The sequence below is a fragment of the Periophthalmus magnuspinnatus genome, chromosome 24 (assembly GCF_009829125.3).
Source record: "Periophthalmus magnuspinnatus isolate fPerMag1 chromosome 24, fPerMag1.2.pri, whole genome shotgun sequence".
Taxonomy (NCBI): Eukaryota; Metazoa; Chordata; class Actinopteri; order Gobiiformes; family Gobiidae; genus Periophthalmus; species Periophthalmus magnuspinnatus.
In genome coordinates, this window is record NC_047149.1 from 11,530,946 (window position 1) to 11,547,236 (window position 16,291).

The following is a 16,291-nucleotide window of genomic DNA, read 5'->3' on the forward strand; positions in this document are numbered from 1 at the left end:
CCATGAAAGTTAGTAGTATTGTTGGAGATATTATATTGTGTTTATTATCACTAGGCTGAGGCTATGAGTCAGACGTGAGGAGGGGCCGCGCGGTTTTACTATTGGTCCGACGATTCCACCGATCACGCAGCGCTGTGATGCGCACTGCACTGACCAGAGAGTTTCGACGGCATGACGAATGAAATAGCAGAAAAATATATACATATACAGAAACGTGTTTGCATTATGGTTATCGGTAACAGCACAGCTTTTGCCCAAGAGTTCGTGAAACAGAAAGGAGCCGTTTGAATGGCCGCAAGCAACATCGTGCTGATGAACCCTGGTCCAACGATGACAACGGCGACAACGTAAAGCTCCCATTTTTCAGCCTGAGGTGAGTTTATGCTAATATACTGTGTGACCTCTAAACAGGTCCAGAGGTTTGTATTGAACTGTGGCATGGACAGCTGCTTGCGCGTCAGCATAGCGGCTGTTCAGTGCTCTCGTCATGATTAATGCTGTAGGACAAAATTAGAAGAGGCGCGTTTTTAATGACTTCTCCCCTACGTGTGTAAGACGAGTGATTATTTTTATAGGCATACCCGGTAGATCTCTACCATAATAATCAACGTGCGCTCTACGCATGTGCGCTCTGTTGAGTGGGCGCATTCCACTTGTATCCTCGTAACCTCAATTATTCGATTCTTGAGCAGTAAAGCCCACCCAGTGAGAAGTAAGAGCCAATAGGAAACAGTCTACCTTTCTCCTCTATGGCTCTTTCATCAGTGGGCGTGTTTGACAGTTGAGGAATCGAGGAGACAGTGAATAGAGCTGGGACTCGCCCAGAGACGCACGTTGAAGCAGCGCCATGTCTGTCATGGAGAGTGGGTTATAAATGCCGCCTGACCTTTCTGTAGCTTGGATCCTGTAGTAGTGTATGTGAAAGGCACGTAGAGGTCTTGAAGAACAGAGTATTGCTAAAAGGTAATGTAAAAATGCTCATTCAGTATGTATTCTCTTATTAAATGTGGGTATCATGCATTGAGTTGGAGTAGTCATTGCATGAGTGGGAAAGTAGATAATTAACCCAAAGGCACGTGCGCGGGTCAGAGTGTAAAGTTAATGTCCGGGGTCCCTTTCTTAATTTGGGTACCCTTCCGTGATCCAAGTCCTATTCGGTTTACCAAAACAAGTCCATATTCCCTCTCAGTTGTTGTTCTGATGCTGCTATTGTACATATTTTCTCCCTTTAAGTATTTCATTTGATTTTTTTAAGCATATCTTTTTAACTTTGTGCATGCCCTTATTTGTATTTGTATTTATTCAGTGTGTTTATGTTGCACTTTTTCACCGTATCAAGTTCCTAGTTTGTGAACTGTGTTCACAGACTATGGCAATAAAAGTCTTCTGATTCTGATTCTGATTCTGATTCTGAGTTCCCGTACACTTAAGTGAAATCTCCGTTCATCACAGTGCTCTCCCCTTGTGTGTGTGTGTGTATGTGTATGTGTATATATATATATATATATATATATATATATATATGTGTGTGCGTGCGTAAACCAGAAGTTTACATAAAAGACAGAAAAAAAAGAAGTTTACATAAAAAGGCACTTTTTTCCTCACTGTCTGGCATGAAAATTATTACCAAAATTATTTCTGCTGCCAGAATACCAATATTGAGAGAAGGATTTTTTTTTTTTTTTCATTACTTTCTTCAGAGTGAGATGTTTACATATAGCTCATAAGTAGGTACTATTACCTTTAAACTGTAGGACTTGGATCACAGGTTTTGGAGATCCTTCCACAAGCTTCTCACAATAGTTGGCAGGAATTGCAGCCCATTCCTCCCAGTGAACTGCTGTAATTGAGACAAATTTGTAGGCCACATTGCTCGCACATGCCTTTTCAGCTCTGCCCATACATTTTCAATAGGACTGAGATCAGGGCTTTGTGATGGCCACTCCATAACACTGACTTTGTTATCCTTAAGCCACTTTGTAACCAGTTTGGCAGTATGCTTTGGGTCATTGTCTGTTTAGAAGATCCATTTGCACCAAAGCTTTGACGTCCAGACTGATGTCTTGAGATGTTGATTCAGTATTTCCACATAATGTTCTTTCCTCATGATGCCATCTATTTTGTGAAGTGCACCAGTCCCTCCTGCAGCCAAACAACCCCACAACATGATGCTGACACCCCCATATTTCACAGTTTGGATGGTGTTGTCAGGCTTTCAAGCTTCCCCTTTTTTCCTCCACACACAATGATGCTCATTATGGCCAAACAGTTCAATTTTAGTTTTGTCAGACCACAGGACATGTCTCCAAAAATTAAGGTCTTTGTCCCTGTTTGCATTTGCAAACTGTAATCTGACTTTATTGTTTCTTTTGGAGTAATGGCTTCTTCCTGGCAGAGTGGCCTTTCATATCAGTACAGTACTCATTTCACTGTGGGGGATGACACACTCTTACCAGTTTCAGCCAGTATTTTCACAAGGTTTTTTAGTTTTCTTCTTGAGCTGATCTGCACATTTCGGACCAAAGCATGTTCATTTCTGGGACACAGAATCCGTCTCCTTCCTGAGCAGTATGATAGCTGGACATTCCCGTGGTGTTTATACTTATAATTGTTTGAACAGAATAAAGTGGCAACTTCAGGCATCTGGAAATTGCATCCAATAATGAACCAGACTTGTCCAAGTCCACAATTCTTGGCTATTCTTTTGACTTTCCCATGATGTTACACAAAGAAGCAGTCTGTTTCTGGTGTACCTTCAGATACATCCACAGGACTGTCTCTAATCAACTCAATTGTTGCCAATAAACCAGAATCAGAAGCTTTCAAAAACATAACATCATCTGGGTTTTCCCAAATTGTTTAAATGCATAGTAATCTTACTGCATGCAAACTTCTGACTTTGCAGAAAGTAATGAAAAATTGTCTTTTAAAAAAATCCATCTCTCATTATTCTGACATTTAGCAAATAGAAATAATTTTGGTAATCTTAATTAATCTAAAACAGGAAATGTTTAGTCTAATTTCATGTCAGATAGTGAGAAAAACATGTATATCTCTTTTAAACAAGGCCCTGTGCTACACTTTGCTCTATGTGACTGCAGTGAGCAGCCTTTCTTGCAGTTTCCAATGAAAGAAAGTGGGTTAAATTAAAAAAAAAAAAAAAGGGAAAAAAATGCCCACCCTGCTCCTGCTGCTTCCTTCTTTACTTAGCTTTTTAATCTTTTTACCTCTTGCAATGATGGAAAATTTATTTAGTTATGATTTTCTGTTACGTAAACCAAGATTTCAAGCCATTTTAACATTTTTTTAACAAGATTTCTGACGAGCCAGCGACATGTCTGGGGGAAGAATTTTTTTTTTTCTGTGAACACTGGGAACAACAACTACAAATTAATAAGCTAAAAGCACAGATATTTGTTTTAGAATCTGAAAAAGGACTTCACTGAAAACTGCCTGCGACTTCCAGTACAGCCCAGAGTTACTTTTAGAGAATAAGATGAAAAAATTGTGCCAAACGTCAAGGTCAGAGATACACTGCTGTTAGTAGATGGTACTATCAGAGATGTGAACCACAGAGGAATCCAAACTTGCTCCTATCCCAGTTACACCGTTTCTGAGATTAAAACTCCAGCCAAAACTTTTGTCAACACACCAAGGAGTTAAACAGCTGATTGTGCATGTGGGTGCAGTGGACATAAGAATGGAACAGCCTGAAATCTTGTAAAGGGATTTCATTATATTATTTGAGGAGCTTGATAGATTGCAAGTTCAGACATTCATCAATGGACCTCTTCCAAACATACACAGAAGGAAGATGAACAAATTTACCTGGCTGTTTTAGCTGAACACATGGCTGTTCAACGCATATGTGCCCAGAGGATTGCACTGCATTGAGAACTTTGATCTATTCTGGAAACAAGAGGATTTGTTCAAGTTAAATGGCCTGCACCTGAGCAGAGCTGGAGTGAGAGAAAAGAGGAATGAGAGAAGCATCCCTGCTACGCCAGCCAGAGACCAAGCCAATGTGTCAGCACCACCAGCAGCACCACAACTAGGAGACACATAAATGATAACACAGGTGCATTGTTCATGGAAATGATAAACTTTGAAAATGTTGATGATTTGTTGAACTCTGTGACTTTGAGTGTTTTGAATGTTCTGAGCACCATTGCCCCGATGAAGGTTAAAATGGTAAATGATAAGCAGACAGTGTCATGGAGGAACGGTGACTCAGTCAGGGCACAGAAAAGGGAGTGCTGGAGGGCCAAGCAGGAATGGCGCAAGTCAAATTCATTATGAGATTTATAGAGAAAAGTTGCACATGTACAACCACAGTTTATGTGGAACAAGGGAGGTATTTTTCTGACATTACTGGAAATTGCAGTAACAAGTCTCGCATTCTGTGTGCAACAGTAAACAGGTTAACAAACTAACTTCCACATCTAAGTGCAACAAGCAGCCACCTAAACACCTAGAGCTGACTCACTTTGCTGTCACAAAACTGTCCAAGAGATCATCACCAGTCTGAGTTCATCTACATGCTGCCTCGATGTGTTGCCCACAAAATTTCTAAAGTCTGTGCTCAACAGTTTGCTATCACCACTCGTTTACATAGTTAACGTGTCACTTCAATCTGGAACATTAACAAGAGCTTTGAAAACTGTGGTTATCAAGCCTCTCCTAAAGAAGTGCAGTCTTGATGGCATGGTATTGAACAATTACCGACCAATCTCCGTTTTTAGACAAAGTCCTTGAAAAAGTTGTTTTCCAACAGCTTATTAACTTTCTCCAAATGAACAACTCCTTTGATGTTTTCCAGTCAGGTTTTAGACTCCACCACAGCACTGAGACTGCTCTTATCAAGGTGACAAATGACATCTGCCTGAACACTGATTCAGGCAAAGTCTCAGTCTTCATCATGTTAGGTCTGAGTGCTGCTTTTGACACTGTGGATCATGGAATCCTCTTACAGAGACTAGAGGACTGGGTGGGCATCTCTGGCACTAACTTAAACTCATTCAAGTCCTAACTAGAAGGCAGGGAGTACTTAGTTGAAATTGGAAAATGTGTCTCAGATTAAATGACCTGTGGGGTTCCTCATGCGTCAGTCCTGGGACCCTGTTGTTCAATCTCTACATTCTGTCTTTAGGCCAGTTAATACACAGCAATAATGTGTCCTATGACAACTATGCAGATGACACTCAGATCTATGTCTCACTGGCAGCAGGTGAGTATGGACCAGTGGATTCACTCTGCCACTGCATCCAACAGATCAGTGTGTGGATGCAAAACAACTTTTCCAGCTAAACTCAGACAAGACTGGTCATACTCTTTGGCCGACAGAAACATAAAGAAAGTGTCAGCAGTCACATCCAGTCTCTCTAAAACCTTAATCAGGCTAGAAATCTAGGGGTAATAATGGACTCAGATTTGAACTTTAACAATCACATCAAATCAATAACATCTGCAGCTTTTTACCATTTAAAAATATTGCAGAAATCATAGGAATATTGTCAAAACCAGACTTTGAGAGACTCATCCATGCATTTGACTCCAGTAGGTTGGACCACTGTAACGGACTGCGACTACTGTGAATTCAGAGACCGGCCTGCTGTAGGTGCCCAGAGTCAGGACTAAACATGTGGAATCAGCATTTCAGTTTTCTTCAGCTAAAACTTGGAGCAGTCTTCCTGGAGATGTGAGACAGGCCTCTACTTTGACAATGTTTAAATCCAGGCTCAAAATAGTTCTGTTTACCTGTGCATATGACATATGACAAGGTTTTTATTCTGCACTCTTCTCTTTTAATGTTCATTTTATGATGGTTATTTATGATTATTTATGTATTGATTTTTTGTATTGTGATTTTAATGTATTTCTAATTATGTAAAGCAATTTGAATGACTTGTGTATGAATTGTGCTATACAAGTAAACTTGCCTTGCTCACATATATATGGAATGGAAAAATTGGTATCCATTAAAGGCCGGGATAAAGAGTTCAATTCAACTCTGTCATGTCCCTGGAAAATATTTCCCAAAGAAGTAAAAATCAGAGGGGTGACATTTAAATTGCATGAGGTCATGGACAGTTTGATATGGTGATGTTCAGATTGATATAACTTTGTTATAACACTGTTTCTGATATTATCCCATTTGGTATTAGATCTAAACAAATGTCACCTGTCAATTTATAATTGAAAACCACAAAATACAAACCATAACAGTGCAGCACATGTTGAGTTAAAATCAATGACTTTGTTTGCTGTTACTGCTGACAACAAATACACAAAAATGTAAAGCTTTACAAAATTATAGAGGGAGCCTTTATTAACATGGAGAAGACATGCCATATGCCATGCCATAATACTTATTCCTAATCACTTTTGGTGATTCGTACTATAGTAGTAATACTCGTTTTTTCTAACATACATGACCATTCACACAGACACATGATGACTATTACGCCTAAAAGCAATGTGTAATACCAACATAATTTCCATATCCCAGGAGTTTTAAGCCGGACACAAGATTAGCTGACTCTAACTGACAGTGTCCTAAACCCTCCACCTCTTAAGGCTGATCATGTGCATATTTGGTGAGAGCTTAGAGCTTCAGTTGAACTGACATGGGCTAGGTTTTATTAATGTGAGAAAAAACAGTTACCGGAGACAGTAAAAAAACAATAGTTTATTTGGTTAAAGAAACATGTATTTCTGAGAAGCTCACATTCATCTGTTCAGTTGTAATAATATTGTTGAAGCTCAGATGACTCCCCATGTTGAATAGTTTCTTTCACAGAGATTGTGTCTGTGGACACTGTACTTAAATACCGCACTGCTCGACTCTCCTGTTGTGCCTAGATTTCTGTGTTTCCCACAGGGTTATACTGATGTTATTTTATACAATTTCTGGAGTAAATATGTCACTCATTGCCTAATCAAAAACTACTGATTAAAGACTCAATAAAGTTACCTCTATATATTTATAATACAAAAAGACAAAAATTATAATTTTTAATACCTTTTTTTGCTAATCTTGATTTATGGTGGGACAAAATTTTGACTATGGGGGCCACTCCTCAGAGTTTTTGATTATTTATGAAAAACTCTGATAGGTTGATGACATTTATGCTGAGATACATATGGCATAGAGGAAGTCATTGATACCAAAACTATGTTGTTTTTTTTCTTTTCTTACTAAAGTATCTGCCTAGCCATCAGGAGAATAGATGTGATGGACCAACAACAACCATTCGTGATACGCTGTTTGCTGTATGTCCTCAGGTCATCTATGGGCCAGGCACCTCTGCGGATCTTGTGACCCCAGACACCTCAGAATGGGGGATGTTGTCCAGATGCATTTTACCACCGCCGACTATGTCATCTTTGCTGTGCTGCTGGTGGCCTCAGCTGGTATTGGCCTCTTTTATGCTTTCTCTGGGGGTCGTCAGCGCACAACACAGGTGAGCTCCAACTGTATTTTTGTATTTCCTGTTCAGTCCATATAATGCAGTCTCATCTAAAGTCCCAGTGTCTAAGCTCATATGGCCTATCATTGTTTTTGGCTATTATGTTTTAGGTCCAGAGACACACCTTGAAAAGGCTAATTTAAGTGTTGTAGCACACTATTCTCTACTGTTGTAGAATACTATTACACATTATACAGTATATTCCACATATTTTGCTTACTAGAATAATTTTAAGACTTAAACTAGCTTCAGTTGTCATTCATTTTTCCTTTTCCAAAAACTTCAAGCTTCATCTCTGGGCGTTCATTGCCTGGCACTCAGGCACCATGTTTTTAACTCTGCTCTCGCTCTTCCAGTCACCTGTTCAGGACTGATCAGTTTTCACTTTTTCAGGCCTCCAATGCATCAGTCGTCATTCTGTACCAGGCAGAAGTGGCAAAGCCATGCCATTATCTTCCTATGTATTCATTGCTTCATTACCTACATTTGATTTGTCTTCTTTGAGTCTGTCCAGATTTAACTCATATTGCTGGGTTTGAAATGAGATAACAACATTCTGTAGACCAATTCTATTTAAAAGAGATTGGGGGGCAGCTAAAATTAATATTGTTAAACTGCTGTTTTTTGTGATAATACTTAAAAAAAATTGTTATGGAAATACCATGTAATCAATTGGCAAAATTGGCTCTGGTATTTGCCATCTTCACAGTTGTTATTGTTGTTGTTCCATATTTATACACTCCTAAAAAGATCTTAACAAGCAAGATCTCCAAAAACTATTGTGAATCATATACACTTTTTTGAATTAGACAATGTTTTAAAAATATAAATGTCAGATGAAAATGGAATCAGGCTACAGAGAGGGCCTTGGTGGACTGTGTGCTAAACTAATCTGCTGTGTCATAGGAGTTCTTGATGGCTGACCGGTCCATGAGCTGCTTGCCCGTGTCTCTGTCCCTTCTGGCCACCTTCCAGTCAGCAGTGGCCATCTTAGGAGCTCCTTCAGAGGTTTACACCTTTGGAACACAGTATTGGTTCCTGGGCTGCTCCTACTTTTTGGGCCTTCTTATTCCTGCTCATGTGTTCATTCCTGTGTTCTACAGACTGCACCTGTCAAGTGCCTATGAGGTATGAGGTCACATTTACCTGCACAGGTACATTAGTACTCAGAGTATGTTGATTGTCTGATTACTGTGACTAATGGACGCTCAGCGGAGTCTGGTAGTCTGGAATTGGTAGCTCTGATTTCTTACAATTGCTGCATACACACATATTTTGAAACTGCATATAGAGTAAACAACAAGTCATTTACTTTTTTACAAATTTATTACTTTCCCACAATTTATTTGGGAATACTTTTATTACTTTTGATTAAAACAGTAGCACACGTAGTAGTCCATGTGATTGGACCGTAATTTATTATTGCAACGGTCTTGTCACCTGCAAACTGTGTTTGTGTTCTCCAGTTGCATTACTCTAATAAGAGGAATTTTTCCTGGCATGCATATACATAGTACATGTGTTCCCAGTTGTCATTGTCATGTCCTCCTTGCCTCCTGTGTTCAATGCACTATGATGTTATGTCTGGAGTGAAACAGAAGGTCATCTGAACAAAGATGAAGGTATTTGTGATTTCAAAGGAAAACTAATATGCGAGTTGGACCCTCTACATATATACAGTAGTCCTCTCTAGGTTGACTTAAATGAGACGTGTCAGCTCTGTTTCTTATTCACTTTTAAAAAGCTAATGAACTTGTCACTTTACTGTTTCACTCAGGTGTTTTTCAATAAATTCAAGATCCTTAAAACTATAATAAACTAATCCAGTCACATGAACGGATAAAACAGGAAAGCTATGTACAAACCATATGTACAAACCAAGGACCTCTGGCTAATATCCAGTTACTAAACTGGATTAATGAAATGTCCAATCGAGAAAAATTAATTTATACCATGAGATTATACAGTGGGCTACACCTTTTCTCACCTCTTCTTTTTCTCTTTTTACAGTATTTAGAACTTCGCTTCAACAAAACAGTTCGGGTGTGCGGAACTGTTACCTTCATCTTTCAGATGGTAAATTCTTAACATTTTTAGTAAATCTAGTTTTCAGAGATTTTATTGTTGTTCATGTCATTTTCATATTTATTGTTATTTTATTTTGTATAATATTTGTATGTTTTCTATAGTTTACATATCTTCTTCTCTAACTAGTTTTCTTGCATGAGTTGAGGACTCTTTTAACTTCTGCAGGTCATTTACATGGGTGTTGTCCTTTATGCTCCAGCCTTAGCACTTAATGCAGGTATAACAAACACATTTTCAGTTCAACTTTTTTCATTGCTTTTTACACTTAAGTAACATGGATTTCTTTTTATAGTGACTGGTTTTGACCTCTGGGGGGCAGTGCTGGCAATGGGATTGGTGTGCACTCTGTATACTGCACTGGTAAAATTGCATGTGTTTGAATGATGTGACTCGGCCAGGTGTTATTGTATCTAACCGTTTGCCGCATAAAACAGGGAGGGCTGAAGGCTGTGATGTGGACTGACGTGTTCCAGACCGTGGTGATGTTTGCAGGGCAGTTGGCAGTCATAGTAGTGGGGACCAGTCAAGCTGGGGGCATAGGCCAAGTGTGGAGCAAGGCAATAAACGGCAGCCGTATTGCTGGACTAGAGTGGGTTCTCTTAATTTAATTTCTTCAAGAATAATATTATCAGACTCCTTATTACTTATATTATTATTTCTATACTATACCCTTTGCCAATGGTGTGTCTTTGGTTAACTTCTTTTCATAGCCTGAACCCAGACCCTTTAGAGCGGCACACATTCTGGACGTTGGCTGTGGGTGGAGTCTTTTTGATGCTGGCTTTGTATGGGGTAAACCAGGCACAAGTTCAGCGATACCTCAGTTCTCGTTCTGAGAAAGAAGCAGTAATGTACGTTTTGCAACTTGACTTTAATTCATTCAACACTTTCAACCTGTTTCCTCTCATTTACTTCTAACAATGTGACTTTTTGTGACCTCTTTAGGTCATGCTATGTAGTTTTTCCATGCCAGCAGATTGTCCTCTGTCTGGGCTGTTTGATGGGACTAGTTATGTTTGCTCGCTATGGAGAGGATAGCCCGCTGGACAAAGGTTATGTCAAAACTAATGATCAGGTAAAGCACTGAGGTTTCTTGTTGCTGTTGGTATCTGTTCACTTTCCCTTCTTGTTTAATTCCTTTTTTCTTAGTATTAACGGAGACATAGGTAGTTTAGACTTTATGTGTTTGTGTGCGTCCAGATGGTGCTGTACTTTGTCATGGATGTCTTCAGGGATCTGCCTGGTCTTCCTGGGCTCTTTGTGGCCTGTCTTTTCAGTGGTGCTCTCAGGTGAGAGGAACACTTGTCAACTTACACAGCACTTCTCTGATTTTTAACAAGACAACAACATAGATTTTGTTGACAATAGAATTTACTACAATTAGGAATGGGAATCACTGGGTTCCTTACATATTGATATAATGGATAATAATAAAAAATCTTTTTATTATTTTGATATTTTGACACGATAATGTAATTAAAGTTGCAACCGGAGATGATAGCCCTCTCTCCCTGTGTGATTGCCATGGAGTCATGACAGCCCCTGCGTTGCAACAGCCTCTGCATCATGACCACCCTTGTATCACATTTGTCTCTGCCTGATGACCACCTTTGAATTGCACAAACCCCTGAATTGCGACCTGTAACAATTTTCAATCACTTTGCACTTTGCAGTTTTGAGTCACAGCGGCATTCACTTGAATGAGCAATTCAGATGACCCTAGAGCAAAAACTGAAAAAATTAGAGCATGGATCTAATTATGTTTTATGATCGGCATCACATAAAGGAACTTTCAGCTAAATTTTGACAATTTCTGTAATTTCTTTTCTCCCCAGTCCGTAATAACTTTTGAATGGTCTCTACCTATGGCATTCCAAATCTGAGCTCATTTGGATCAAAAACCCAGGACAAGATATGTTTTATGAACACGCTGTCAAAATGGCAATTTTTGATCCAATATGGCAGACTTCCTGTTCATCATAGAGCAGTGCTTTCATTTTTAGGCACTATCACTGGATAGTGATAGTGTATATCTGGAGGATGCATTGATTGCATGATTGAAATTTGAGGTCTCCAGGCCAATGCTTGTGGCCGTGAGGAGTCATCAAAGAAACAGGAAATGGAGGTGTTTCTCACCAGCATGCTATGCAAAAATCGTAAAGAGTATCCCAGAAAAATTGATAACATTTGTAAATTTATGTCTCTCCATGTGGAATGTAAAAATTTGAGATCGTTGGAGGAAAAAACAAGGGGTTGATTGGTTTCATACAAAGGCAGTAAAAATGACAACAGAATTTCAATCCAATATGACGACTTCCTGTTCATCATAGGACAGTGCTCTAATTCAACTTTAGGCTTGGCTCTGCACTGTCACTGTTCTGAATCTCATGAACCTACTACAAAATGTGCCTGTTCCCACTCCAAAATAGGATAACATGGGCTCTTTTGAGTGCATTGCCATGGCAATGCAGTGAAAGATATAACTTTTTTGATGGAAATGACTTGAAGAGTCATTGTGTCAAATGTCACATTCCATGATACTAATATTTTTCTCATGAATAGGAAATTTTGGGATCCCTCCATTAGGATAACATGGGCACTTCATCGCCATGGCAACACGGTGCAAAAAACAACAACATGGGTTTCTTTGGATTTTGTGACTAGATGACCCAGTATCATTTTGGGGGAAATTTTATAACTTTTAGAAAACAAAATTTTCAGCCCTTTCCATACAAATGTATTAGTTATTTTGTAGGGGGCGCTATTGCGGCTATTTTGTGATGAATAGGTTTAGGCCAAAAATATATGAGCCCAATCAGACTTTGTATGTGCAAATGGGATCAAATTTTAAAATTCAAAATTTTCTAAAATTTTGATGAAAAATTGGGGCTTCACTGCAAAACCGTGATAGTTGTCAAAATGAATTGGATAACTTTTGATGCCCCACTTCTCTAGATGATGTACAGTGATTTTCAGCCCTGCCGGTGAAAGTTGGATCCACGAGCTTCATGTCTGGCTGAATGGTTATAGCAGTGCTCTAGGAATTCCTTTTGTGAATAATGTTTCTGGAAGGGAAGTTATCTATTTGCCTGCAATGTCATTCATTTAAAGGGGCTGGGAAAAAGTTGAGTGACAATATCAAACCAAACACTGGTCTGCACTGAATAGGCCTACTGAATGACTCCTTATGCACAGGATTAACAGCTTCTCATGTGACATTGTATAAAAAGTATTTATAAGGGACTACTTGATAGACAATCATCAGATTTTGAATTCCCGTATTAAAGTTCAACAAGCAAGTGAGATATTCAGGCAGTCTATGTCTAAAAACTGGCCGCTCTAGAACTGAAATGGGAAAAAAATGTTAGGTTATTTTGCTTCCCAAAAATGGAATACATTTCAAGGACACGCAAAGCTGGATACATTCGTACTATTAATCCACTTTAGTAATCTAATGATAAACATTTATAATCACACCTGTACCTACTTTTAATGTTTTTAAATGGACCCATGAGGTTATTTGTTTCATTTTTATTTGTATTGTTCTGTATTTTAACAAGGCTCTCATGAAAAAGAGAGACTGAGGGCTCTCATTGGGCTCTCCCTGTGTAAATGAAATTAAATTATTAATCTGGGATGACTCTCAAGCGGCATAAAATGCCTTAACGTTTGGCCATTTATTGAGAGAATACTTTTAGCACATTGGCAAAGTATCACAGTAGCGGGCAGAAAAATCAGTTTTGCTAAATCTAGTTTAGAGAAAAGCAAAGATGTCTTTTCTTTCCTTGGGCACAATGCTACCCTGTGATTGGTCCAGTTGCTCTGATTCACTGAAAGATTGTACTTTGATGGAACAGCGAGAGCCGTAGAAGGTGAATTTTCATAGGTTTGTAACCTCACAAATATCTTGACAATTCATCTTGCTGCTGCTGTGTAAAACATTGTCAATATGAACCAATCAATAGTTTCTCTAGTCTTATTTCCACTGTTATACATTTAACTAAAGATTTCTTTTCAGCACTATATCATCTGCGTTCAACTCTTTAGCCACAGTAACTATGGAGGACCTCATAAAACCTTATTTCCCAGCCATGGCTGAATCAAGAGCCACCTTGCTGTCCAAAGGACTTGGTATGGCCACTGAAAAAACAAGTGCATAATTGCATGGTACAGGATAATGCATGATACATTAATAGGTTTTGTGTTTACTGTTGCCTGCAGCGTTGGCGTACGGTCTTGTGTGCCTGGCCATGGCCTACATAGCCTCCTTAATGGGCTCAGTGCTGCAGGTATAACTACTAACCCCATTCTCATCGTAAATAGTTGCTACATACATAATGATATAATTAACTATATTAATGTGTGTGTATCCTTAGGCTGCCTTCAGCATCTTTGGGATGGTTGGTGGCCCTTTACTAGGATTATTCTGTCTGGGCATGTTCTTTCCTTGGGCCAACTCAACTGTAAGTGTAAAAAGTTGTACGTTCTTATCACAAATATCTGTTTTAATGGCTCTGTCTATGCAGGGTGCCCTCATTGGACTGATAGCTGGACTTGGTATGGCTTTCTGGGTAGGCATCGGTAGTTTTGTCATGCGCATGTCCAGTTCCAACATACCCCTCCTGAACACAACTATGGCTCCTGATTTTGAAAATGCAACAGTGGTGCCTTTTTTGAATGCTACAATCACTAAGCCCAGGTAACACATTGCACTAGTCTGAAATTTCTTTTTTTATTTAAATTGTGACCAGATTCTTTTCAGACCAACAGGTGTCGAGGCACTTTACTCATTGTCATACATGTGGTACAGTGCTCATAATTCAACCACTGTAGTTATTGTGGGACTTTTGGTCAGCTTGCTAACAGGTAGTCTACCACAACCTATTAAAAAAACATTTTCAACATTTTTCTAACAGAACTGACTATATATATATATATATATATATATATATATATATAATCAAATGTGTATGTGGCCTCATGACTGTCACTGTGTGTACGTACATGCACAGGACCTATGAAGGAGAGCCAGCTCACCCCCGGCACCGTGTTCCCGGTTCTTGGCACGCTCCTGTTTTTCCTGCCTGACCGATACAAAGAAAAACTGTGCTGCAGGACTTCTCTGGCACCAAAGGTAGACCTACAAATGTCGACTGTACAGTCATTCCTAGTGGGGGAAAAAAAATTGTTATGAAATGTCTTTATTATGAGACATTTCTGATGCTTATCACACTGTAAGAAAGATACTTTACCCCACACAGAAATCTTAAAGGGATGCTAAATTGTTATAACAATAATAACATGGAATAATAAAATGAAACAAATTTTTTTTTAACATGTTAAACTCAAATACTTTCTGGTATTTGTGAGCAGCTTCGAGAGAGAAGTCCCTATTGCAAGACCATGGAAGCCCCCAATGGATCCGCCTTGTTTAAAGAGGAGTTTGTGGCTGAGCTGGAGGGCTCAGGAGCGCCCCAAAATGACAAGGAGAAGCGCAGCAGCCTGGTGCCTGTAGCAGGACTCCTTCTCCAAGAGACAGCTCTGTGAGGAGCCTGCACATTTTACCAAACAAGTATGGGGTGATTTTGTACACCCAACATGAGTAAAAAATATTTCTTTAACATTTTAGTAGAATTTCTGCTGCTGTGATTGTCCTTTCAAGAGAAACATACATTTTAGATTTTTAGCCATTTAATAGTTTTACTAAAGCCCACAGAGCAGTACATTCCAGTGACCAAATGCACTTTCTGTTTGGGGCATGGCTGTAGAGGAAGAATGTTTGGTTCTGAGATGTGACTATGTACTAAACTGATTTCCTGAAGTCATGCTGTAGTCCACTTCACTGTGCCAGTAATAGCTTACCGTTTTTGGAATCGAAGAATTCTTGTGAACCAGTGTTGTGCCTGTATATTTACAATGTGTCTTGAGTCTTACTTAGGGGTCACTGTCTACATGATGTCTGCTATTTTTGTACCAATCATTGTTTAAGAAACATGCAGCATCAGCTTCCGTTGTTTTGACCCCAAATACCTCAAACTATCCAACGCACAAAGAATATGGTTCATATTCTTTTGCTTTTTACGTATAGTCTTGTATATTTTTAAATGATACATTTGCTATTGTATTATATATTTTAGTAGTTGAAATATAATTTTATATGCAAGAACCATGAACCCTTTGGTGAATTTGAAGTAGAAATGGGATGCCTTGTATTTTTCTATTGTCATCCTCCATCAGCTCATGTACATCCCATGTTCTGACTACTGCCAATGTTCTCTTCATGGTTAACTTTCACCCCTCGCCTTGTCACTTCCTTTTTCTGACCTGAAATTACTTGAAGTGTGTGCCTTATTAAACCCGCACATGATCCCAGCACTACTGTAACTCTATGTTGTACATATAGTTCTACTGAGAGGCCTATACGATGCACAAGTGTTGACAGAAGAGGTAGCCTCACTTTCATAAAGACTTGACTTGTTTGGTGCAGTTCTCTAATGCTGAATTGCCAACATGTATTTTAGTGTAACTATAATTTTTCATCAATAGCCATTTTAAATATTAATACTTATTTTACTATTTTTAAGAGCATCGCACTTAGTAATTTCGAGCACTGTTAAATATTGTTTCAGTCATTTTTTAAAACAATATTTGCTTTTTTTTTTTCCTCATACCCAAGAATTCCCTTGCACTGCATTCCAAAAATGTTATTAAATTATTTTTCATAAAATGGCACC

General features: G+C 38.9%; 1 protein-coding gene across 3 annotated transcripts; it reads left to right on the forward strand.

Annotated features, from left to right (window-relative positions):
- The first annotated feature begins 128 nt into the window (after positions 1–128).
- LOC117392613 (sodium-dependent multivitamin transporter-like) lies at positions 129–15,929 on the forward strand. Of its 3 annotated transcripts, none has more exons than XM_033990722.2 (17): positions 129–373; positions 7,285–7,463; positions 8,376–8,597; positions 9,480–9,545; positions 9,723–9,774; positions 9,850–9,917; positions 9,992–10,146; positions 10,268–10,408; positions 10,503–10,632; positions 10,758–10,846; positions 13,576–13,688; positions 13,779–13,846; positions 13,934–14,020; positions 14,084–14,256; positions 14,320–14,423; positions 14,570–14,691; positions 14,931–15,929. In XM_033990722.2, the coding sequence occupies exons 2-17, from the start codon at positions 7,338–7,340 to the stop codon at positions 15,102–15,104; spliced, it is 1,890 nt and encodes a 629-aa protein (XP_033846613.1). In that variant the 5' UTR covers positions 129–373; positions 7,285–7,337; the 3' UTR covers positions 15,105–15,929. The 3 variants fall into 3 exon arrangements, with proteins under 3 accessions (XP_033846613.1, XP_033846612.1, XP_055088372.1); XM_033990721.2 differs by lacking the exon at positions 129–373 and adding an exon at positions 803–963; XM_055232397.1 differs by lacking the exons at positions 129–373; positions 14,931–15,929 and adding an exon at positions 833–963 and having other exon boundaries at positions 14,328–14,423.
- The last annotated feature ends 362 nt before the right edge of the window (positions 15,930–16,291 follow it).